Genomic DNA, 25,025 nt, shown 5'->3' on the forward strand with positions numbered 1-25,025 from the left:
TGTTGACCTCTGTCAGAACCTCTTCTGCACTCTCTCGAGCATGAGCTGTGAGAAGTATAACAAGGATACCAAACCAGGGAACCATATTCCAATTTTATACGAAATACGCCGTTAATGCGGTTACGTTGTTAAATTTTTTACATTGTCTGATGATAAAACTCAATGCACCAGAGGCTGACTTTACATTGCGTTAACATGGTCTTTGAATAGCAACTGGTAATGAAATAAAACACACCTTGTGTAAGATATGACAACGCATTTTGCTATATTAAGATCAATTCCATTCTGTACAGACCAGGAACTGATAATGTTCAGATTGAGCTATAAGATCGGCGTAAGCATGCACATTACAATCAAGGCGTCGTAATAGATCATTCTGATAAACATTGAAAAGAAAGACACCGAGGTTGGAACCCTGTGGAACACCAGAGCCAGCAGTGAACGTATTAGATTTAAAGCAAATTCTATTGGAGAGATAAGATGAAATTAAATCTACGAAATCATTGGTAAAACCAAGACCGCAGAGTTTAGAAGGAACTATTCCATGATCTAATCTATCAAATGCCTTTTGAAAATCTGTGTAAATTATATCAAGTTGTTGCCGTTTATCCATGTGTTCGCTGATGAACTGCGTTACCTCTGCTAAATTAGTCATAGTTGAACGACCAGTCACAAATTCGTGCTGATGATCAGATATATACGGACTAACTCATTCTGGAGCATAGCAACATCTCGAAGAGCAATTGTTCAAAATGCTAATAGATCGGTAATTTTCAATACTAAAACTGTATCTCTTTTTAAAAACCGGCGTTATCCGAATCTTTTTCCATATTGCAGAAAAGTTTTAGTTTTTAAGTATAAATTAAATGTAAAGGTTAAAGGTCTGCTGAGGAAGGGTGCATAATCTTTAATAATAAAACTTGAGAGACCATTGTCGCCAGCGGTAAAGGCCTTTTTTAATCGTTTGATAGAAATTTCTATCTCCTCGACAGAAAATGGAGTAATGTAGAAAGTTCTAGGACAGTTGACTTGCTGGTTACAGTTATTGATAGTTGTAAGTCCAGAATTGAAGCTTTTTAGCTATTTTCCTTCATAATGTTTTTCTGCATCAATTTTAATTCTTAACTTTTGACGAATAATCCAGAAAAAAATCTTCAATTTTGACATTTTGGACATTTCCGGTTCCTCCTTCTAGAATGATTATGGTTGGGTTTAGACTGTTTATGGATTATGGTTTTTGAGTTCATTACGAACCATTTTCGTTCATAATGTTTTTCTGCATCAATTTTAATTCTTAACTTATGACGAATATTCCAGAAGAAAATCTTTAATTTTGATATTTTGGAGATATCCGCTTCCTCCTTCTAGAATGATTATGGTTGGGTTCAGACTGTTTATGGATTATGGTTTTTGAGTTCATTACGAACCATTTTCGTTCATAATGTTTTTCTGCATCAATTTTAATTCTTAACTTATGACGAATATTCCAGAAGAAAATCTTTAATTTTGATATTTTGGAGATATCCGCTTCCTCCTTCTGGAATGATTATGGTTGGGTTCAGACTGTTTATGGATTATGGTTTTTGAGTTCATTACGAACGAAGGATTATGGAAATCCCCAAAGATTATTTATGGAGTTAAATTAAATCTGGAAGTTGGGTTAAGTCGAAGTTAAAGCATGAAACTGATTTATGAATGTAAATAAATTCATTCATGTTGAATAATTTCGTAGTCTTAACTTCATCCTATTTCTTAATCGAATGACCTTTTGTTTCATTGCCACACAAAAAGTTTGTTAATAAAATTCACATAGAGAGATAATGTTGAGAGGGATAGCAGCATAACAAATAAACCGAAAACTACAAGTCTTAAAAATGAGCACTCTTAGACGAAACTGCAAAATATTTAGACTCCAGCACATTATAAATAGTGTCATTAGAAAAATAATGAATGCATACGAAGATAGCGATATATTTACAGAATACCGAAGGAAAGGTTGACATGGTAGGTATGCGGATTTAAACAAAAATGGGATAAAGAAGGCGGTTACTATCTGAATTGTTGCAAACAGTCTGGATTGTTACATTCGTACGAATAATTAGACCGCGTTATACATCACTTGACTAAGCGATATTTTATCGTTTTTAGAGATTTTCATGCCGTCTGGTAGGTAAAGGTTTATCTTAGAAAAAATGCAGAGTACCGAAAGACGTAAAATACTATTTGTTTTAAAGGATAAAGCTAAGCGCTAGTGTCGTTCTCTAGAAGTTAGTATAAAATTAACTTAATTATTAAAGTCAACTTTAATTTTATTAATATATTCGTAATCTTCATAAAATAACCTTTAAAGTGAGTCCAAACTTGACGCATTTATCTCAAAAAACCAAAAAGTTCGAACTTTCAACTTTTAATTTTAACATATTTGTCAACTTCATAAAAAATCCTTTAAAATGAGTCAATTTTGACATATTTGTCATGTTCATTAAAAAACCTTTAAAATGAGTCCAAAGATGACGCACTTATCTCAAAACGCAAAAAAGTTAGAATAAAAAACATTCAACCCGAAGTTAGCAACAATTTAATTTTTAAATATTAATACCAACCTTAATTTTTAATTTTTTTTTGTTACATTTTTGTTTTTGTGACAAATATTAAGAGATTTTATAAAAATTAAGAATATGTCAAAATGTTTGGACGCATATTAAAGGATCTTTCACGACGATTACAAATATGTCAAAATTGATGTTGACATTCTTAACCCGGAAGTTGACCATAACTTCATTAATATTGAAGATAAATATGTCGTGATTGTACTCATTTTAAAGGATTTTTAATGAAGATTACAAATATGTCAAAATTGAGGTTGACATTTTAAACCTGAAGTTAGTTATCATGTAATAGAAGTTTTATAATTGACGTTAATCTAGTGTTTAGTCGTGAAAATAACTTTCAGTTGTCAATGTCAACTTTAATTTTATTAATATATTCGTAATCTTCATAAAATAACCTTTGAAGTGATTCCAAACTTGACGCATTTACTTCAAAAAACTAAAAAGTTCTAACTTTCGACTTTTAATTTTGACATATTTGTCAACTTCATAAAAAATCCTTTAAAATGAGTCCAAACTCGACATATTTAACTTTAACATTAATAGAAATACAATCACTTCCGGTTTGAAATGTCAACGTCAATTTTGACATATTTGTCATGTTCATTAAAAAACCTTTAAAATGAGTCCAAAGATGACGCACTTATCTCAAAACACAAAAAAGTTAGAATAAAAAACATTCAACCCGAAGTTAGCAACAATTTAATTTTTAAATATTAATACCAACCTTAATTTTTAATTTTTTTTGTTACATTTTTGTTTTTGTGACAAATATTAAGAGATTTTATAAAAATTAAGAATATGTCAAAATGTTTTGACGCATATTAAAGCATCTTTCACGACGATTACAAATATGTCAAAATTGATGTTGACATTCTTAACCGGAAGTTGACCATAACTTCATTAATATTGAAGATAAATATGTCGTGTTTGTACTCATTTTAAAGGATTTTTAATGAAGATTACAAATATGTCAAAATTGAGGTTGACATTTTAAACCTGAAGTTAGTTATCATATAATAGAAGTTTTATAATTGACGTTAATTTAGTGTTTAGTCGTGAAAATAACTTTCAGTTGTCAATGTCAACTTTAATTTTATTAATATATTCGTAATCTTCATAAAATAACCTTTGAAGTGATTCCAAACTTGACGCATTTACTTCAAAAAACTAAAAAGTTCTAACTTTCGACTTTTAATTTTGACATATTTGTCAACTTCATAAAAAATCCTTTAAAATGAGTCCAAACTCGACATATTTAACTTTAACATTAATAGAAATACAATCACTTCCGGTTTGAAATGTCAACATCAATTTTGACATATTTGTCATGTTCATTAAAAAACCTTTAAAATGAGTCCAAAGATGACGCACTTATCTCAAAACGCAAAAAAGTTAGAATAAAAAACATTCAACCCGAAGATAGCAACAATTTAATTTTTAAATATTAATACCAACCTTAATTTTTAATTTTTTTTGTTACATTTTTGTTTTTGTGACAAATATTAAGAGATTTTATAAAAATTATGAATATGTCAAAATGTTTGGACGCATATTAAAGGATCTTTCACGACGATTACAAATATGTCAAAATTGAGGTTGACATTCTTAACCGGAAGTTGACCATAACTTCATTAATATTGAAGATAAATATGTCGTGTTTGTACTCATTTTAAAGGATTTTTAATGAAGATTACAAATATGTCAAAATTGAGGTTGACATTTTAAACCTGAAGTTAATTATCATATAATAGAAGTTTTATAATTGACGTTAATCTAGTGTTTAGTCGTGAAAATAACTTTCAGTTGTCAATGTCAACTTTAATTTTATTAATATATTCGTAATCTTCATAAAATAACCTTTGAAGTGATTCCAAACTTGACGCATTTACTTCAAAAAACTAAAAAGTTCTAACTTTCGACTTTTAATTTTGACATATTTGTCAACTTCATAAAAAATCATTTGAAATGAGTCCAAACTCGACATATTTAACTTTAACATTAATAGAAATACAATCACTTCCGGTTTGAAATGTCAACGTCAATTTTGACATATTTGTCATGTTCATTAAAAAACCTTTAAAATGAGTCCAAAGATGACGCACTTATCTCAAAACACAAAAAAGTTAGAATAAAAAACATTCAACCCGAAGTTAGCAACAATTTAATTTTTAAATATTAATACCAACCTTAATTTTTAATTTTTTTTTGTTACATTTTTGTTTTTGTGACAAATATTAAGAGATTTTATAAAAATTAAGAATATGTCAAAATGTTTGGACGCATATTAAAGGATCTATCACGACGATTACAAATATGTCAAAATTGATGTTGACATTCTTAACCGGAAGTTGACCATAACTTCATTAATATTGAAGATAAATATGTCGTGTTTGTACTCATTTTAAAGGATTTTTAATGAAGATTACAAATATGTCAAAATTGAGGTTGACATTTTAAACCTGAAGTTAATTATCATATAATAGAAGTTTTATAATTGACGTTAATCTAGTGTTTAGTCGTGAAAATAACTTTCAGTTGTCAATGTCAACTTTAATTTTATTAATATATTCGTAATCTTCATAAAATAACCTTTGAAGTGATTCCAAACTTGACGCATTTACTTCAAAAAACTAAAAAGTTCTAACTTTCGACTTTTAATTTTGACATATTTGTCAACTTCATAAAAAATCCTTTAAAATGAGTCCAAACTCGACATATTTAACTTTAACATTAATAGAAATACAATCACTTCCGGTTTGAAATGTCAACGTCAATTTTGACATATTTGTCATGTTCATTAAAAAACCTTTAAAATGAGTCCAAAGATGACGCACTTATCTCAAAACACAAAAAAGTTAGAATAAAAAACATTCAACCCGAAGTTAGCAACAATTTAATTTTTAAATATTAATACCAACCCTAATTTTTAATTTTTTTTTGTTACATTTTTGTTTTTGTGACGAATATTAAGGGATTTTATAAAAATTAAGAATATGTCAAAATGTTTGGACGCATATTAAAGGATCTTTCACGACGATTACAAATATGTCAAAATTGACGTTGACATTCTTAACCAGAAGTTGACCATAACTTCATTAATATTGAAGATAAATATGTCGTGTTTGTACTCATTTTAAAGGATTTTTAATGAAGATTACAAATATGTCAAAATTGAGGTTGACATTTTAAACCTGAAGTTAGTTATCATATAATAGAAGTTTTATAATTGACGTTAATCTAGTGTTAGTCATTTTTCCGCACTTTCTTTTTATTTTTAACGTGTTTTTTGGGACATATCAAATTAATTTAAAAAATAACAAGAAATCATTTAAGATTAAACCTCTAATGGTCTTCGTCTGAAGATATCCTTTGGTATGAAGCTGAAGGCATTTTAAAGGTCATTAATACACGCAGTCCTCCAAGAAAAAATTTTTTACAATTAATGAGAGTAATAAATATAACTAAGCTGTTTTTTTTATTTATAGCTGGTACCTATTTAACGTTTAAATAAAATATTTGTTTATTTTATATCCTCAAAGAGTTGCAGAGGAGGACTCAAGAAATAAGTGAAAGTGGCCCCAACACCAAATATCATAAAATTGCGACAAAAAATGATGTTATAGTGTTTTTTTTTGTTTTTAAACAAAAATTAAAATGCGTTTTCAACGAAATAATTTGAAACGGGTATTTTCTCTAACTGTTAGAACATTTCTCGCGTCTCACACAGTCGAAGAAATACATACCTGAAAACGCGCTGGAATTAACGGGAAATGAAAGGTCCGTTACGAGAAAGTATAGGTAATCTGAAAAGCTTCGTGAGTTGTAACAGAATTCCCGAAAAGGCTACAACAATTTCGCTTTGATTAATTTTTTAATGACGGTTTTAAAAAATTCCCTCCATAAGATAATAAGAAAAACGTTCCAACAGGTGACAAACGTAAAGAAACGTTATCGTCGTTTTCTGCAAAATTAGATTTACGAGCTTTCTAAGATGTGTTTCTTTAACCAGTTAAATCCTCATACAAGTATTCTAACTTGTATAGAAAGTACTTTGTGAAAGATATCGAAGAATTTAATGAGGTCAAATCAAAAACTAACTGGGATTAATCCCTTGATCCGGCTTAATAATAATAATAATAATAAGTTCGTATCAAAAGAAATCGTACAAAGAGAAGAACCGTAAATTCAATTTAAAATTGGTTTAAACACGAACCAGATGGTTTTCTATTATAAACTGTTTTAATTTAATTCATTTTTTTAACGTCAAAAATTCAAATTGTTGAGTTTTCTTCACATACTAACACAGATTTCTTTTTGGGCAATCCTGACAGATGTTTCTTTGCGAGAAGACTTTCTCTCAAGATTATAGTCAAAAAAAATGATTTAATATTGTTTACAACTTACCTCAATTAATCGGGTTCATCCAAAAGAGATTAACTCAAAATAACACTATTTAATTCGCTATAACTTAAAAAAAATCGATAACAAAATAATATTTATTTAAATTTAGCGCGTTTTAAAACGACGTCTTCAGGCAACCGAGCTCCTCAAGATACCACGCGACACTGAACCTGTAGACTTCTTCATCTAACTTCCTCGGTCTCGCTCAACGAGAAGAAAGGAGATTACAGAAAAAAAAATCAGAGGAGGAGGAGATTAATTTAAACGTTTCTTTTCACTCAAAGAATGTTAAATTATGAATTAATTGATAAATATTAATGTTTAAGCGACATTTTTTAGGTATTTTGTTGGTAATGACATTGAAGGCGTTAAAAGTGGGTCAAGTGAAGAAGTGGGTTAACTCTTTCTCTAACTTAATTGGTTAATTATCCACGGGGTGATGGTCAATTGGAGCTATTATAATGATTAATTAATTTACCTACAACGAAATAACTCATCCTCTTCTTGGAACAAAAACCAATTTGATTGCTCCAAAATTAATTTAAGGAGACCTAAATTTTCGTTTTGGTTTGGTGGTTTATTCATTTTTAATTTTTTCATAACCATTTTTTTAAATGAAATTTTTCTTTTCTTGATTAGATTAACACACAACTTTAAATCAATCACTTTTCCACGCTTATTGACAAATTTTAGCGAAATTTTTTCAAATTTTAAGTACATTTTTGTTGGTGTTGACTCGATCAGTGTTAACTATTGAAGAATTATCGCCGATACTAAAGCTTTAGGCATGATTTTTTTTGTTAAAACAGGATATTACGGCGTCACGCAGGGTACAATTTAAGAAGTTGCGTAAACAACATTGAAATTGTCAAATAACGGTGATTAAAACAAAAGGAATTATGCGAAATTGAGAAATTTTGAAATCACTTAGTGCTTTTCTTGAAGGATACTTGTGGAAATGTCTCAAAATATGGAAATGTCTTTCTCAAAAACTAAAAGTGATTTTTCAAAACGGCTTGTTGCATTAAAAAGAGGGTACTTTAGTTAATAATTGGTGATATTTCCACAACGATCTTTCAAGAAATTAATTTTGTAGCGAATTTTGAAAATTATCGATGAAAATTCAACATCGAAAGTTTTGTCAAAACTTCAAATATTGTTTTTCCAAAAACTAAAAGTTATTGTTCAAAACGGGTTTGTTCCTTGGAAAGAGGATACTTTTATTAACACTTTGGGAAATTTTCATACTCATATTCTAAGAAATGCATTTTATTCGAATTTTTAAAACTTAATTGACGTAAATTGTAAAATTCGAAAAAATTGTCGATTATTTCAAAAATTTATTTCTCAACAACTAAAAGTGATTTTTCAAAACGGCTTTTTGCATTAAAAAGAGGATACTTTAATTGATAATTGGTGATATTTCCACAAGGATCCTTCAAGAAATTAATTTCATAGCGTATTTTGAAAATTATCGATGAAAATTGCAACATCGACAATGTTGTCAAAACTTCAAATATTGTTTTCTCAAAAACTAAAGGTTATTTTTCAAAACGGGTTAGTTCATTGGAAAGAGGGCACTTTTATGAACACTTTAGGAAATTTTCATACTCATGTTCCAAGATATGGATTTTATACGAATTTTTAAAACTTAATTGGCGAAAATTGCAAAATTCGAAAAAATTGTCGATTGTTTCAAAAATTTATTTCTCAACAACTAAAAGTGATTTTTCAAAACGGCTTTTTGCATTAAAAAGAGGATACTTTAATTGATAATTGGTGATATTTCCACAAGGATCCTTCAAGAATTTAATTTCATAGCGTATTTTGAAAATTATCGATGAAAATTGCAACATCGACAATGTTGTCAAAACTTCAAATATTGTTTTCTCAAAAACTAAAGGTTATTTTTCAAAACGGGTTGGTTCATTGGAAAGAGGACACTTTTATGAACACTTTGGGATATTTTTATACTCACATTAAAAGAAGTGGATTTTATACAAATTTTTAAAACTTAATCGGCGAAAATTGCAAAATTCGAAAAAATTTTCGATCATTTCAAAAATTTATTTCTCAAAAACTAAAAGCGATTTTTCAAAACGGCTTTTTGCATTAAAAAGAGGATACTTTAATTAATAATTGGTAATATTTCCACAACGATCCTTCAAGAAATTAATTTTATAGCGAATTTTGAAAATTATCGATGAAAATTACAACATTGAAAATTTTGTTAAAACTTCAAAAATTTGTTTCTCAAAAACTAAAAGCGATTTTTCAAAACGGCTTGTTGCATTAAAAAGAGGATACTTTAATTAATAATTGGTGATATTTCCACAAGGATTCTTCAAGAAATGAATTTTTTAGCGAATTTTGAAAATTATTGATGAAAATTGCAACATCGAAGGTTTTATCAAAACTTCAAATATTGTTTTCTCAAAAACTAAACGTTATTTTTCAAAACGGGTTGGATCATTGGAAAGAGGACACTTTTATTAACACTTTGGGAAATTTTTATACTCATATTCCAAGAAGTGGATTTTATACGAATTTTTAAAACTTAATAGGCGAAAATTACAAAATTCGAAAAAATTTTTGATTATTTTTTTTTGTCTAAAGTGTTAATAAAAGTGTTCTCTTTCCAATGATCCAACCCGTTTTGAAAAATAATTTTTAGTTTTTGATTAAACAATATTTGAAGTTTTGATAAAATATTCGATGTTGCAATTTTCATCGATAATTTTCAAAATTCGCTATAAAATTAATTTCTTGAAGGATCCTAGTGGAAATATCACCAATTATTAATTAAAGTATCCTCTTTTTAATGAAACAAGCCGTTTTGAAAAGTAGCTTTTGGTTTTTAAGAAAACAATATTTGAAGTTTTGACAACACTTTCGATGTTGCAATTTTCATCGATAATTTTCAAAATTCGCTATAAAATTAATTTCTTGAAGGATCGTTGTGGAAATATCGCCAATTATCAATTAAAGTATCCTCTTTTTAATGCAAAAATCCGTTTTGAAAAATCGCTTTTAGTTTTTGAGAAATAAAATTTTGCAATGATCGACAATTTCTTCGAATTTTGCAATTTTCGCCGACTAAATTTTAAAAATTCGTATAAAATCCATTTCTTGGAATATGAGTATAAAAATTTCCCAAAGTGTTAATAAAAGTGCCCTCTTTCCAACGAACCAACCCGTTTTGAAAAATAGCTTTTAGTTTTTGAGAAAACAATTTTTGAAGTTTTAACAAAATTTTCAATGTTGTAATTTTCATCAATAATTTTCAAAATTCGCTATAAAATTAATTTCTTGAAGGATCGTTGTGGAAATATCACCAATTATCAATTAAAGTATCCTCTTTTTAATGCAACAAGCTGTTTTGAAAAATCGCCTTTAGTTTTTGAGAAATAAATTTTTGAAATGATCGACAATTTTTTCGAATTTTGCAATTTTCGTCAATTAAATTTTAAAAATTCGTATAGAATCCAGTTCTTGGAATATGAGTATGAAAATTTCCCAAAGTGTTAATAATAGCGTCCTCTTTCCAATTTGTTGTGGATCCAACCCGTTTTAAAAAATCACTTTAGTTTTTCAAAAAAAAATTTTTGAAATAATTAACAATTTTTTCGAATTTTGCCATTTTCGCCGACTAAATTTTAAAAATTCGTATAAAATGCACTTCTGGGAATATCAGTATGAAAATTTCCCAAAGTGTTAATAAAAGTGTCCTCTTTCCAATAAGCAAACACGTTTTGAAAAATAGCTTTTAGTTTTGAAAACCATATTTTTTCAACAGTCTGAAATTGCCTTGAGAATTGCTGCTTTGGGGCAGAAGAGTCATTATTCCAGAAAAACTTCGTTCAGGGATATTAAAAATGCTGCATGAACAATATCCTGGCATGAAAATGGAGGAAATGATAGAAGCAAGACCGCATTGTAGGATTCTGGGAGAGTGCTGGAGGGAAATTAAGGAGAGGAGGCTGATCTATGGGCAAAAAGACAGGGAAGAATATTATAGAAGAGTGGGATCGAAAACAAAAGAGCGGAAAGAGGTAAAATGTGAAGAGAACTGAGAGATAAGGACAGGGACAGACAGAGGCAGGAAAGAAGGTCACAGATACGAGAAAGGAGATACAATGAAAGGTATAGGGAGATAGTGGCAGAGGAACTGCCAAAGTATTTGCTGATGGAGGGGGATGATGAAGGGAAGAGATTGGTGGCCAGATTCCGGTATGCCAATGAGGAGAGCAAGAAGTCCTAAATTGGAAATAAATTGGTCAAAAACGACTAAGATATTTCAAAGAGTTCACATTGATTTTGAGATAAAAATTCTAAAGATTCTTTTTCAAAATGGGTTCGAAATAAGCTTGATAGTGCAAAACTAGAACTAACACTAGATCTAGAACTAGAAACATTCAGATTTAGCCGCACAATTCTCAAGACGGCTAAATCCGAATTATTCTAGTTCTAGGTCTTGTGTTAGTTCTAGTGATAGTGCCAGTAAAAAAAAATTGAACTAACACTAGCCCTAGAATTAGAAACATTCGGGTTTAGCCGTACGTTTTCAGACAAGTTTTTAATGACCGATTTTTAGTCATTTTGAGCAACCTGGATTGTTTAAATACTAGTTTTTAATGAGTTAGACAAGTATAAAATTATACACAACCAGTTTTCAATGATTTTGAATAACATGAGATAGCTATGAACCTATTTCGAAACATTTTGCTACCTTATAAAGCAATTTTGGACAATGTTGGTGCAGTTTTCAGTTATTCTGAGCAATTTAAACTTGCTATAAACTAGTCCATATACATTTAGACAAGTCTTAATGAGTATCAACTAGTTTACAGTCATTTTGAGCAACATGGATTGTTTAAAAATTAGTTGTTAATCATTTAGGCAAGTATAAAATTATGCTCAACCAATTTTCAATGATTTTGAATAATGCGAGATAGCTATGAACCTATTTCGAAACATTTTGCTACCTTATAAAGCAATTTTGGACAATTTTGGTGCAGTTTTTAGTTATTCTGAGCAACCTAAATTTGTTATAAACTAGTCCTTATACATTTAGACAAGTTTTAATGACTATCAACCAGTTTTCAGCCATTTTGAGCAACATGGATTGTTTAAAAATTAGTTGCTAATCATTTAGGCAAGTATAAAATTATGCTCAACCAATTTTCAATGATTTTGAATAATACGAGATAGCTATGAACCTATTTCGAAACATTTTGCTTCCATATAAAGCAATTTTGAACAATGTTGGTGCAGTTTTCAGTTATTCTGAGCAATCTAAACTTGCTATAAACTACTCCTTATACATTTAGACAAGTTTTTAATGACTATCAATTAGTTTTTAGTCATTTTGAGCAACATGGATTGTTTAAAAATTAGTTGTTAATCATTTAGGCAAGTATAAAATTATGCTCAACCAAATTTTAATGATTTTGAATAATACGAGATAGCTATGAACCTATTTCGAAACATTTTGCTACCTTATAAAGCAATTTTGGACAATGTTGGTGCAGTTTTCAGTTATTCTGAGCAACCTAAATTTGCTATAAACTAGTCTTTATACATTTAGATAAGTTTTAATGAGTATCAACTAGTTTTCAGTCATTTTGAGCAACATGGATTGTTTAAAAATTAGTTGTTAATCATTTAGGCAAGTATAAAATTATGCTCAACCAAATTTTAATGATTTTGAATAATACGAGATGGCTATGAACCTATTTCGAAACATTTTGCTACTTTGTAAAGCAATTTTGAAGAATGTTGGTGCAGTTTTCAGTTATTCTGAGCAACCCTAACTTGCTATAAACTAGTCCTTATACATTTAGATTAGTTTTAATGAGTATCAACTAGTTTTCAGTCATTTTGAGCAACATGGGTTGTTTAAAAATTAGTTGTTAATCATTTAGGCAAGTATAAAATTATGCTCAACCAATTTTCAATGATTTTGAATAATACGAGATAGCTATGAACCTATTTCGAAACATTTTGCTTCCATATAAAGCAATTTTGAACAATGTTGGTGCAGTTTTCAGTTATTCTGAGCAATCTAACTTTGCTATAAACTAGTCCTTATACATTTAGACAAGTATTAATGACTATCAACTAGTTTTCAGTCATTTTGAGCAACATGGATTGTTTAAAAATTAGTTGTGAATCATTTAGGCAAGTATAAAATTATGCTCAACCAAATTTTAATGATTTTGAATAATACGTGATAGCTATGAACCTATTTCGAAACATTTTGCTACCTTATAAAGCAATTTTGAACAATGTTGGTGCAGTTTTCAGTTATTCTGAGCAACCTAAACTTGCTATAAACTAGTCCTTATACATTTAGACAAGTTTTAATGAGTATCAACTAGTTTTCAGTCATTTTGAGCAACATGGATTGTTTAAAAATTAGTTGTTAATCATTTAGACAAGTATAAAATTATGCTGAACCAATTTTCAATGATTTTGAATAATACGAGATAGCTATGAACCTATTTCGAAACATTTTGCTACCTTATAAAGCAATTTTGGACAATTTTGGTGCAGTTTTTAGTTATTCTGTGCAACCTAAATTTGCTATAAACTAGTCATTATACATTTAGACAAGTTCTAATTACTATGAACTAGTTTTCAGTCATTTTGACCAGCATGGATTGTTTAAAAATTAGTTGTTAATCATTTAGGCAAGTATAAAATTATGCTCAACCAATTTTCAATGATTTTGAATAACATGAGATAGCTATGAACCTATTTCGAAACATTTTGCTACCTTATAAAGCAGTTTTGGACAATGTTGGCGTCGTTTTCAGTTATTCTGAGCAACCTAAACTTGCTATAAACTAGTCCTTATACGTTTAGACAAGTTAATAGTAACTTATATAGGTAGTTTTTATGTAAAATATGGAAATAATATGGACTTCTTACATGTTTTGTTGCAAAATTTCATTCAACTACATTTTGGGAGCTAAGATATTATCATTTTCCGGGCTTATGTAGACTTTATTGTATCACTGTATGTATCTGGGAAGCTAATAACTAATAATAGTAATTAAAAGCCTGTACAGCAAGGCGAAAGGAAGGCGAGTTATAAACGGACAAATATCCAAAGAATTCTACATAAATAAAGAAGTAAAACAAGGTGAAAATGTTATAGATAAATTTTTATTAAAGTAATTGAAATTTGACGTTTGTAATGACAAATGTCAAAAAATGTTGAAATCGAAATCATTTTAAATCAAATAATTTTCATCAAAACAAAAAAATAAAGTTTAATTTATTCTAAATAATTTAATTAATAACTTTAAATTAATTATTTAAATATATTCTTAAAATATATAAATAAATTCCTAAACGAAAGTTGGCACCCCTTATTAATCAACGTCAAATAACTGTCAAAGATTTAAAAACTTACTTTTCTTGATAATTTTGAATAAATCCACAACGTTCGTTGCCATTATAACAATATCCCAAATTTGGTAAAAACACAATTTCTTTTTTTTTACTCATAACGATTTGTTTATTTTTATATTCCGTGATTAATCGTTGTTTTTTAATTTTCGGTTCATTGGTTAAATAGTAACGTAAAAGCTCGAACACGCACATTTCCGTTATTTAGATACAAAATTGATATTTGCGACTAAATCGCGCGATAGTCACGACTGAAATGGATCTCTAAAAGTATGGAAATCTCGATTATCCACGGATCTATTAGTTTAAATAAATTTTCTTCGTGAGAAGCCCGAGGAAAGTGACCACAACCGAGAAGAAAGTAAAACGAGTAAGACTTGTTGATGTGGAACGTTCAAATCGCTTAGAATAGATATTAATGAAATTAAGGATGGAGATGGATCGATGGGTTAAATTAGAAAAAAAAATCGTTTTGGTCAATTAGGTTTTTAGGTGCTTAGAAATCAGAACTAATTGAGACTAAACTAAATGATGATGAATTTATTATTACAAAAAATAAACATTTTTATATTGTTTTTAATTTATTCAGCAATAAATTTAGGTGGGCGCTTCTCAACAAAAGCGGTCATTCCTTCTTTACGATCTTTAGTGGCAAATGTACCATGGAAAGTTCTCTTTTCAAAGTGTAAACCTTCGCGGAGAGTCGTTTCATACGCCGTATTAACGGATTCTTTACACATGGAAACGATTAAAGGTGAATTCTTCGAGATTTTTTCGCCCAATTTAACGGCTTCGTTCACCAATTGATCCGCGGGGAAAATTTTGCTTACTAATCCCATTTTTTCGGCGTCTTGGGCGGTGATTTGATCACCGGTTAAAACGATTTCCATCGCTTTTGATTTTCCAACGTATCTTGGTAAACGTTGGGTGCCACCGGCTCCGGGAATTGTTCCAATTAAAATTTCCGGTTGGCCGAATTTTGCTTTTTCACCGGCGTAAATTATATCGCACATCATTGCTAATTCACAACCTCCTCCTAACTATAAACAAAATTTAGTAATGATTATAAAATTTATTTAAAATCATTAAATTAAAATTTAAAAAAAAGTTAGGTTAAATGTCACTTAAATTGTAAGCAGCGTTGCCAACCCTACCGATTTATCGGTAGATCTCAGATCTTAAAATACTTAAAATCAATACTATTGCAACAAAAATTGTACCTTAAGGGAATACCCTAGCTATATAGCATAAAAGTATACACCAACGATATGGCAATGTCGCTCGAACAACGTTGCCAGATCGTTGGTGTATACAGTACGCGTCATAAGTAAACCCCCTGCCTAATTTGAAAACGGTTCAAAATATACTATTGTCAAAATAGATATTAATGAAAATAAACGATGATATTTATTATATAAAAATTTAGATTTCTACCGGTTTCGACTGTATGACAGTCATCTTCAGGAAATCGACGTCAACGACTACAAACATAAACGGGATCTCATTGAAGTGAAATCTGAAAGACCATTCACAGTAAACTATTAAACTAACTTATTAATTAACTTTGAATGCAGTTAACATTTCAGATTTATGTTTGTATTCGTTGGCGCGGTTTCCTGAAGATGACTGTCATAGAGTCGAAACCGGTAGAAATCTAAATTTTTATATAATAAATATCATCGTTTAAGTGCAAAAAAATTTTTATTTTCATTATAGATATTGACGCATCTAAGAGCAAAAGTGCAAGAGAGCAATATTGTTAATAATAACATTTGCTACAACTTTTATCCTAAAAGTTTTATTGTAACACCCTGCGATTCCCGAGTATTAGCTTTAATAACTTAAAAAATCAAATTGTTAAATCATCAAATTTTCGTATCTATCTCGATATTGACGCATCTAAGAGCAAAAGTGCAAGAGAGCATTATTGTTAACAATAAAATTTGCAACAATTTTTGTGATAAAAGCTTTCTTATAGCAAGCTTTCATTCTCAACTGTTACCTTTAATAACTTGAAAGAGCAATAAATTCATAAAATTTTCATATTTTCGTATCTATCTCAATATTGACGTATCTAAGAACAAAAGTGCAAGAGAGCAATATTGTTAACAATAAAATTGGCATCAATTTTTGTTATAAAGGTTTTCTTATAGCAAGCTCCGATTCTCAAGTGTTACCTTTAATAACTTGAAAAAACAACAAATTCATCAAATTTTCATATTTTCGTACTTTTCTCGATATTGACGCATTTAAGAGCTAAAGTGCAAGAGAGCAATATTGTTAACAATAAAATTTGCAACAATTTTTATTATAAAATTTTTCTTATAGCAAGCTTCCATTCTCAAGTGTTACCTTTAATAGCTTGAAAGAGTAACAAACTCATAAAATTTTCATATTTTCGTATCTATCTCGATATTGACGTATCTAAGAGCAAAAGTGCAAGAGAGCAATATTGTTAACAATAAAATTTGCAACAATTTTTGTTATAAAAGATTTCCTATAGCATGCTCCGATTCCCAAGTGTTACCTTTAATAACTTGAAAAAGAAATAAATTCATCAAATTTTCATATTTTCGTATCTATCTCGATATTGACGTATCTAAGAGCAAAAGTGCAAGAGAGCAATATTGTTAACAATAAAATTTGCAACAATTTTTGTTATAAAAGATTTCCTATAGCATTCTTCGATTCCCAAGTGTTACCTTTAATAACTTGAACAAGAAATAAATTCATCAAATTTTCATATTTTTGTATCTATCTCGATATTGACGCATCTAAGAGCAAAAATGCAAGAGAGCAATATTGTTAACAATAAAATTTGCAACAATTTTTGTTATAAAAGATTTCCTATAGCATGCTCCGATTCCCAAGTGTTACCTTTAATCACTTGAACAAGAAATAAATTCATCAAATTTTCATATTTTCGTATCTATCTCGATATTGACGTATCTAAGAGCAAAAGTGCAAGAGAGCAATATTGTTAGCAATAAAATTTGCAACAATTTTTGTTATAAAAGATTTCCTATAGCATGCTCCGATTCCCAAATGTTACCTTTAATCACTTGAAAAAGAAAGAAATTAATCAAATTTTCATATTTTCGTATCTATCTCGATATTGACGTATCTAAGAGCAAAAGTGCAAGAGAGCAATATTGTTAACAATAAAATTTGCAACAATTTTTGTTATAAAAGATTTCCTATAGCATTCTTCGATTCCCAAGTGTTACCTTTAATAACTTGAACAAGAAATAAATTCATCAAATTTTCATATTTTTGTATCTATCTCGATATTGACGCATCTAAGAGCAAAAATGCAAGAGAGCAATATTGTTAACAATAAAATTTGCAACAATTTTTGTTATAAAAGATTTCCTATAGCATGCTCCGATTCCCAAGTGTTACCTTTAATCACTTGAACAAGAAATAAATTCATCAAATTTTCATATTTTCGTATCTATCTCGATATTGACGTATCTAAGAGCAAAAGTGCAAGAGAGCAATATTGTTAACAATAAAATTTGCAACAATTTTTGTTATAAAAGATTTCCTATAGCATGCTCCGATTCCCAAGTGTTACCTTTAATAACTTGAACAAGAAATAAATTCATCAAATTTTCATATTTTTGTATCTATCTCGATATTGACGCATCTAAGAGCAAAAGTGCAAGAGAGCAATATTGTTAACAATAAAATTTGCAACAATTGTTGTAATAAAAGTTTTCTGATAGCAAGCTTCCATTCTCAAGTGTTACCTTTAATAGCTTGAAAGAGCAACAAATTCATAAAATTTTCATATTTTCGTATCTATCTCGATATTGGCGTATCTATGAACAAAAGTGCAAAAGAGCAATATTGTTTACAACAAAATTTGCAATAATTTTTGTTATAAAAGTTTTCATATAACATGCTCCGATTCCCAAGTGTCACCTTTAATAACTTGAAAAAGCAACAAATTCATAAAATTTTCATATTTTCGTATCTATCTCGATATTGACGTATCTAAGAGCAAAAGTGCAAGAGAGTAATATTGTTTACAATAAAATTTGCAACAATTTTTGTAATAAAAGTTTTCTTATAGCAAACTTCCATTCTCAAGTGTTACCTTTAATAACTTGAAGGAGCAACAAATTCATAAAATTTTCATATTTTCGTATCTATCTCGATATTGACGTATCTAAGAGCAAAAGTGCAAGAGAGCAATATTGTTTACAACAAAATTTGCAACAATTTTTGTTATAAAAGTTTTCATATAGCATGCTCCGATTCCCAAGTGTCACCTTTAATAACTTGAAAAAGCGACAAATTCATAAAATTTTCATATTTTCGTATCTATCTAGATATTGACGTATCTAAGAGCAAAAGTGCAAGAGAGCAATATTTTTTACAATAAAATTTGCAACAATTTTTGTTATAAAAGTTTTCTTTAAAAGCACGTTGTATAAGGACATCATTTGATTTTCACACCAACTACACACATCTGTATTTTCTCCTTTTGCCGGGGGACTTCTTCGTGGTGTTCGATATTTTTTCTTATAATTATTGCGCATCAAGCAAGAGGTGGCTTGATTGCTAGGGTGGTTGACGTGGTTTTTTTTGAAAAATCTTATATTAATAGTTTGTTGTTTTATTAAATGTGTTTCTGTAATGAGTAACATATCAATCTTCTGTAATGATAAGAAAGCTGCATTTGTTTCTTTATTCGTTAGAACACCATTAGCATTCCAGGTGGCTATCCTAACATCTCGTAGCTTTGCAGAATAGTGAGAATAGTGTAAATATTTTCTAGTTTTTCGAGTCTTTTCCCAATCTACCTGATGTTGTTTGGACATATAATATGTCTTTACTAACAATATTGGAAGTGAGTTGTCTAGGTTCTTTTGTATTTTATTTAATAAGAATATTTCTTTTTTTTTGCAGTTCTTTAGCAACAACTCTATAGCTAGCTGGATGTTCTTCTGAACAGTTACTGCATTTTGGTTTTTCAGTTTTAGGTTTTTTGCATTTAATAGTAAGATGTTTAGCAGTACAACTGACTACTGATCTACGACATTGTGGAATTAAATTATCGCATCTCAGCGGTCCTATCTGTACCACAGCATTTAGTATTTGTCTAATAGCAAATAATTTCTTTATACCTATCTTCTGTATTGTGGAAGCTAGTGGTGGAACGGATAGTGCTTTTGCGAAAAGCCGGATACCGGATATTCGGCATCCTCTTCGGCCGGGTATCCGGCATATCTATCCGGACATTATGGTATATTGCCGCATTATTGCGATACTTGAGTAAAAATGAAATTAATAAGAAAGTTGATAAGATATGTCAACTTATTTGGATCCAAGATACAAAAGGATCCTTCAAGAAATTAATTTTATAGCGAATTTTGAAAATTATCGATTAAAATTGCAACATCGAAAATTTTATCAAAACTTTAAATATTGTTTTCTCAAAAACTGAAAGTTATTTTTCAAAACGTGTTAGTTCATTGGAAAGAGGACACTTTTATTAACATTTTGGGAAATTTTCATAATCATATTCCAAGAACTGGATTTTATACGAATTTTTAAAACTTAATTGACGAAAATTGTAAGATTCGAAGTTGTCGGTCATTTCAAAAATTTATTTCTCAAAAACTGAAGGTAATTTTTCAAAACGGCTTGTTGCATTAAAAAGAGGATACTTTAATTAATAATTGGTGATATTTCCACAAGGATCCTTTATGAAATAAATTTTATAGCGAATTTTTAAAATTATCGATGAAAATTCAACATCGAAAATTTTATTAAAACTTCAAATATTGTTTTCTCAAAAACTAAAAGGTATTTTGCAAAATGGGTTGGTTCATTGGAAAGAAGACACTTTTATTAACACTTTGGGAAATTTTCATAATCATATTCCAAGAACTGGATTTTATAAAAATTTTTAAAACTTAATCGGCGAAAATTGCAAAATTCGAATAAATTATCGATTAATTTAAAAATTTATTTCTCAAGAACTAAAAGTGATTTTTCAAAACGGCTTATTGTATTAAAAAGAGGATACTATAATTAATAATTGGTGATATTTCCAGAAGGATCCTTCGAGAAATTAATTTTATAGCGAATTTTAAAAATTATCGATGAAAATTACAACATCGAAAATTTTATCAAAATTGTAAATATTGTTTTCTCAAAAACTGAAAGTTATTTTTAAAAACGTGTTGGTTCATTGGAAAGAGGACACTTTTATTAACATTTTGGGAAATTTTCATAATCATATTCCAAGAACTGGATTTTATAAAAATTTTTAAAACTTAATCGGCGAAAATTGCAAAATTCGAATAAATTATCGATTAATTTAAAAATTTATTTCTCAAGAACTAAAAGTGATTTTTCAAAACGGCTTATTGTATTAAAAAGAGGATACTATAATTAATAATTGGTGATATTTCCAGAAGGATCCTTCAAGAAATTAATTTTATAGTGAATTTTAAATGTTATAGATGAAAATTGCAACATCGAAAATTTTATCAAAACTTCAAATATTGTTTTCTCAAAAACTAAAAGTTATTTTTCAAAGCGGGTTGGTTCATTGGAAAGAAGGCACTTTTATTAATACTTTGGGAAATTTTCGTGCTCATATTTCAAGAACTGGATTTTATACGAATTTTTAAAACTTAATCGGCGAAATTTTGCAAAACTCGAAAAAATTGTCTTTGTTGGTCTTTGATTATTACCTTTTCTGATTTTATTGACGACATTGACTACTTTAAATCCTTGTGGCAGCAAGTTTTCTTTGATTTCTTCTATTTTAATAATAATAATAATAAGTTTATTGCCACATAGCTTATAGTGTATGTTGACAAAAGGTCAGTTTATCGCCAAGAGCGATGAAGTCCAAAAGACCCAATCAGCAATGTATGTGAAAAAAAAAATAAATAATCAATATGGCATTATTAAATAATTCAACATTTAAGCAAAAAGAACAAAAAGAGCAGAGAAAAAGGAAAAAAAAAAGAAACACAACGAGTACAGTTGATAGAGAGGAGAAAAAAAAGAGAAGAGAAGCAGGTGACATCAAGAGTTAGATTCAGATAATTGCAGTGTTAATAGACAATCCCTTAAGCAGACCTTAAATGTTGGAAAACTCCGAGTGTTGCGTATTTCGAAATATGAAATGCGAAATATGAGTAAGGTATCAGACTGTGCTCTAGTAGGCAGACCACGAGACGACATGAATTGAAAGTTCGAAATACTGGGGTCCGAGAAGAAAGTATTTTATATAATGTAGTCAGTATACAGAAAGATGTATAGGCAGGTCAAAAATAAAGCGTAGGCAATTGTTCTGCAATCTTTCCAATTTGTTACGGAGGGCAATTGCACCGCATCAGCATAATCTATGTGGGGCAGTATTAATGAATAACAAAGACTACGACGGACTTGGCAAGGAAACAACCAACTTTACGCAAGGAATGAAAACAAAAATAGACCTTCTGCGCTGAGTCCATTGTCACCCCCAAGTTTTTGACCGTATTGGTGAAATGTATAACATTGTCATCATTGAAAGAGTAAAATTTTGCAAGTAAAGGTTTTGAACCGAATGCTATAGCTTGTGTCTTGGCAATATTCAAACTCAGGCCAAAACATTTACACCAGTGAAGTATCCTGGACAGATTGTCATTAAGCCGCGCCATGGACACCGAGAGCTCATTCACAGTTGTTGATGTATAGATTTGAAGATAATAAGTGATAATTGCATGAAATGAATTTGGTAACACCGTTTATAAAAATTGAAAAGAGTAATGGACCCAATACACTTCCTTGAGGCACACCACTATGACTTTGAAACACAGAAGAAGAAGATGAAGTGTCACGCACACAAAAGGAACGTTGGGAAAGGTATGATCTAAACCAAGTAACGCACTCAGGGGCAAAGCCCATAGCAGACAGAGACGACACCAGTAGGCTATGATCCACAGCATCAAATGCCTTGCTGAAGTCCAGCAAAACTTAATATCATCAGTAACCTTGATGAGTGCTGATGTGGTACTGTGGCTTGGTCGGAAACCAGATAGTCTGTAATTAGTTTATGCTCATCAAGGTAATCCTGCACTTGATTGTACACCAAGCGTTCAAGTGCCTTAGATAATACGGAAAGTATCGATATTGGCCGAAAATCACTTAGGCGAGTAGGGCACTTAATCTTAGGAATGGGAACAACGCAGGCCTGTTTCCAAATTGCAGGAAAGGTCGAAGACTTTATGGAGAAATTAAAGATATGAAATAATGGTGGAGTAATTATGTCCAAGATGGGATTTTAGTGGAATAATGATAAATAAAAATGAATTTCTTGCTATTAATTTTTCTATTTGTTTTTCCAAGCTTTTATTCCTTCTTGGCTAGCATAGTAAGCTTGTTTCCATTCTTCCAATGTAGTTGGGAGAGTGTTTTCTGCACTCATTTTAATGTTAATTTTACTTTGTAGTGGATTCGAACTTTATACCGTTACGGACCTGGGTTATTTTTAGAATACTTATTCTTGTTATTTTTGTACTTCTATACTTCACAGGTGTTTCATTTCACATCAGACCATAGACCTATACTTTTATCAAGCTAAAAATTGATCTACCCACAATCTACATAAGAGAATAAAAGAAAACTTGTTACTGGAGTATGATATGGACAAATTTAATGTTTGAATCCTTGGAACTCCAAGACCTGAGCAGATAGACAACCACCCATACACCACGTCAATACGTAATACTCGGTTTCTGTTGGTATTATCTAGGATCCTTATAAAATATTTTTTTTTTTCCTGTTTTTTAGTATCATTTTCAGTAATTAAATAGTTGAGGTTAAAATATTAATACATTTTTAGATAAATACGATTTTAACGATATTTGTTGTAAAAACGTGCTATAAAGTATTTAAATAGAACAAAATACCTTTTCTAGGGAAATAAACGGCAAATAAACACCCCACAACACTTTTTATACACCTTTTCTTTTTGAATAACGAAAGTTCAAACGTCACCGTGACATATTTATTTCAAAAACATGATAAAACAAAATTCACTGTTAATTTTGCCAACTTTACAAAAATTTGAGTATTATAGAAAAAAAATGAACTATATGTGGGATATAATTTAAAAAAAAATTATTGCTAATTCACACCTAACTATAAAAAAAAATGTAATAATAATTATAAAATTTATTTAAAATGATAAAAATTAACTCAAATTAAAAAAAAAAGTTAACTGTCAAAAATGTCACTTAAATTGTAAGAGACATAACCTAACTTTTTTTATTTTGTAATTATTTTTAATAATTCTTTTTTTATTTAACTTACAGCATATCCATTAACAGCGGCGATAACAGGTTTGGTGCTTTCAGCAACTCTATTCCAGTGGCTCAAAAAATTCCCAGAAATACATTGTGCGTAAGTATTATTTTGCATCTCTTTAATATCAGCTCCTGCAGCAAAAGCTTTCTCACTACCAGTTATAACAATAGCACCAACGCTTTTATCCTTCTCAAGTGTATCAATAGCTTGAGCCACTTCGGTCATTAATCCATTGCAAAGAGCGTTTAAAGCTTTGGGGCGATTCAATGTAATCAAACCTACATTTTTGTTAGCCCCCGTTGTTTCTACTTTGATGAATTCATAGTTTGCTAAAACACAAGGAAAGAAGTTAGAATATGTAACCTTTAATTCCTTAGTACAAAAACCCAATTTATTTTTAACCGGGTTCAGGTTATTTTTAGATTAAGTCTTATCTTTATACATTACAACTTAATGTATAAATTGAATACCTTGAGCAAGGGCCGGGTTCGTAGTGCTGAATAATTTCGCTCCATTAACTATATTTGGACGGATAATGTTGGATTGAACTTTTCCGTACATGAATTTCGCTAAAGTTCTTGTTGCCATGTTGTCTATTTCGAGACCGAACGGAGAATGCGAACGAAAAACAGCTCGAGAACTCGGTAAAAAGTGAAAAAATCAGTAGATACGAAGTTCAACTCAACTCAACTTAACAGTCGAGGTCAAACCAATCGACCAAATTTACTGTAAACAACCGAGATATCTTTATGGTTGCGTTTTTAGTACGTTTGGGTGACTGTAATATTTTTTAACGGTATCTGTGGGTAAAGAAATGATGGAGATAAGAAGATAAATTTATGGCTATGCTGTAATGACATGAAAAAAATAAAATAAATTGTTATAGATGTGTCTTTAATCTTAATTGTATCTTGCAATATGTATCTTTATTTTTCTATGTCGTTTAAAATATGTAAATAGTTAAGAAATGCGCAACCAATCACACTTTTAAAAGTTGTAAAAACTGTAAAGTAAGAATTACTGAAGACTATTAACCAACCATTAGACATTGCTCTTGCTTTGATCTCTAATCACTATGAGCAGGGCCATCTTTAACCTATTGGAGGCCTTGGGCATATTGGGATAATGGGGCCCCTATGACTTTGACTGAACACTATTTTATTAGAATAGACAAAGAAAGTAGATAAACAAGGTTAAAGATTTATTTTTATTAACAATCACATGAACCCAATAGATTTAGATAGGCATTTTTTAAGGTATAAATGTGTGGGCAACTGC

At 29.7% G+C, this 25,025-nt stretch overlaps 2 protein-coding genes and 1 long non-coding RNA gene across 3 annotated transcripts in view; 1 reads left to right on the forward strand and 2 right to left on the reverse strand.

The window, feature by feature from the left end:
- The window catches only part of LOC111423108 (inversin-B-like), a 106,330-nt gene extending 99,068 nt beyond the window's left edge, over positions 1-7,262 (reverse strand). Inside the window, exon 1 of the mRNA XM_071195715.1 lies at positions 7,017-7,262. The gene's annotated coding sequence lies outside the window, so the exon portion shown is untranslated. The remainder of the gene's footprint in view (positions 1-7,016) is intronic.
- Positions 7,263-14,415: 7,153 nt separating this feature from the next.
- On the forward strand, positions 14,416-15,162 carry LOC139429778 (uncharacterized). The gene is made up of 2 exons (XR_011640361.1): positions 14,416-14,497; positions 14,599-15,162. It is a non-coding gene; the product is annotated as an uncharacterized lncRNA (long non-coding RNA).
- On the reverse strand, positions 14,950-24,457 carry LOC111421263 (Enoyl-CoA hydratase, short chain 1). Its single transcript, XM_023054407.2, has 3 exons — positions 24,218-24,457; positions 23,754-24,076; positions 14,950-15,469 (listed from the first exon to the last, which is right to left on the reverse strand). The coding sequence occupies exons 1-3, from the start codon at positions 24,333-24,335 to the stop codon at positions 15,011-15,013; spliced, it is 900 nt and encodes a 299-aa protein (XP_022910175.1). The 5' UTR covers positions 24,336-24,457; the 3' UTR covers positions 14,950-15,010.
- Positions 24,458-25,025: the final 568 nt, after the last annotated feature.

This window comes from Onthophagus taurus, chromosome 5 (genome assembly GCF_036711975.1).
Source record: "Onthophagus taurus isolate NC chromosome 5, IU_Otau_3.0, whole genome shotgun sequence".
In the NCBI taxonomy this organism is placed as follows: domain Eukaryota; kingdom Metazoa; phylum Arthropoda; class Insecta; order Coleoptera; family Scarabaeidae; genus Onthophagus; species Onthophagus taurus.

Coding starts and splice junctions, on each gene's coding strand:
- LOC111421263 (XM_023054407.2), bottom strand. CDS start 24,335: ATGGCAACAAGAACTTTAGCGAAATTCATGTACGGAAAAGTTCAATCC. Junction 24,077..24,217: donor GAACCCGGCCCTTGCTCAAG/GTATTCAATTTA, acceptor CTTGTGTTTTAG/CAAACTATGAATTCATCAAA. Junction 15,470..23,753: donor CCGCTGTTAATGGATATGCT/GTAAGTTAAATA, acceptor TTTTGTTTATAG/TTAGGAGGAGGTTGTGAATT.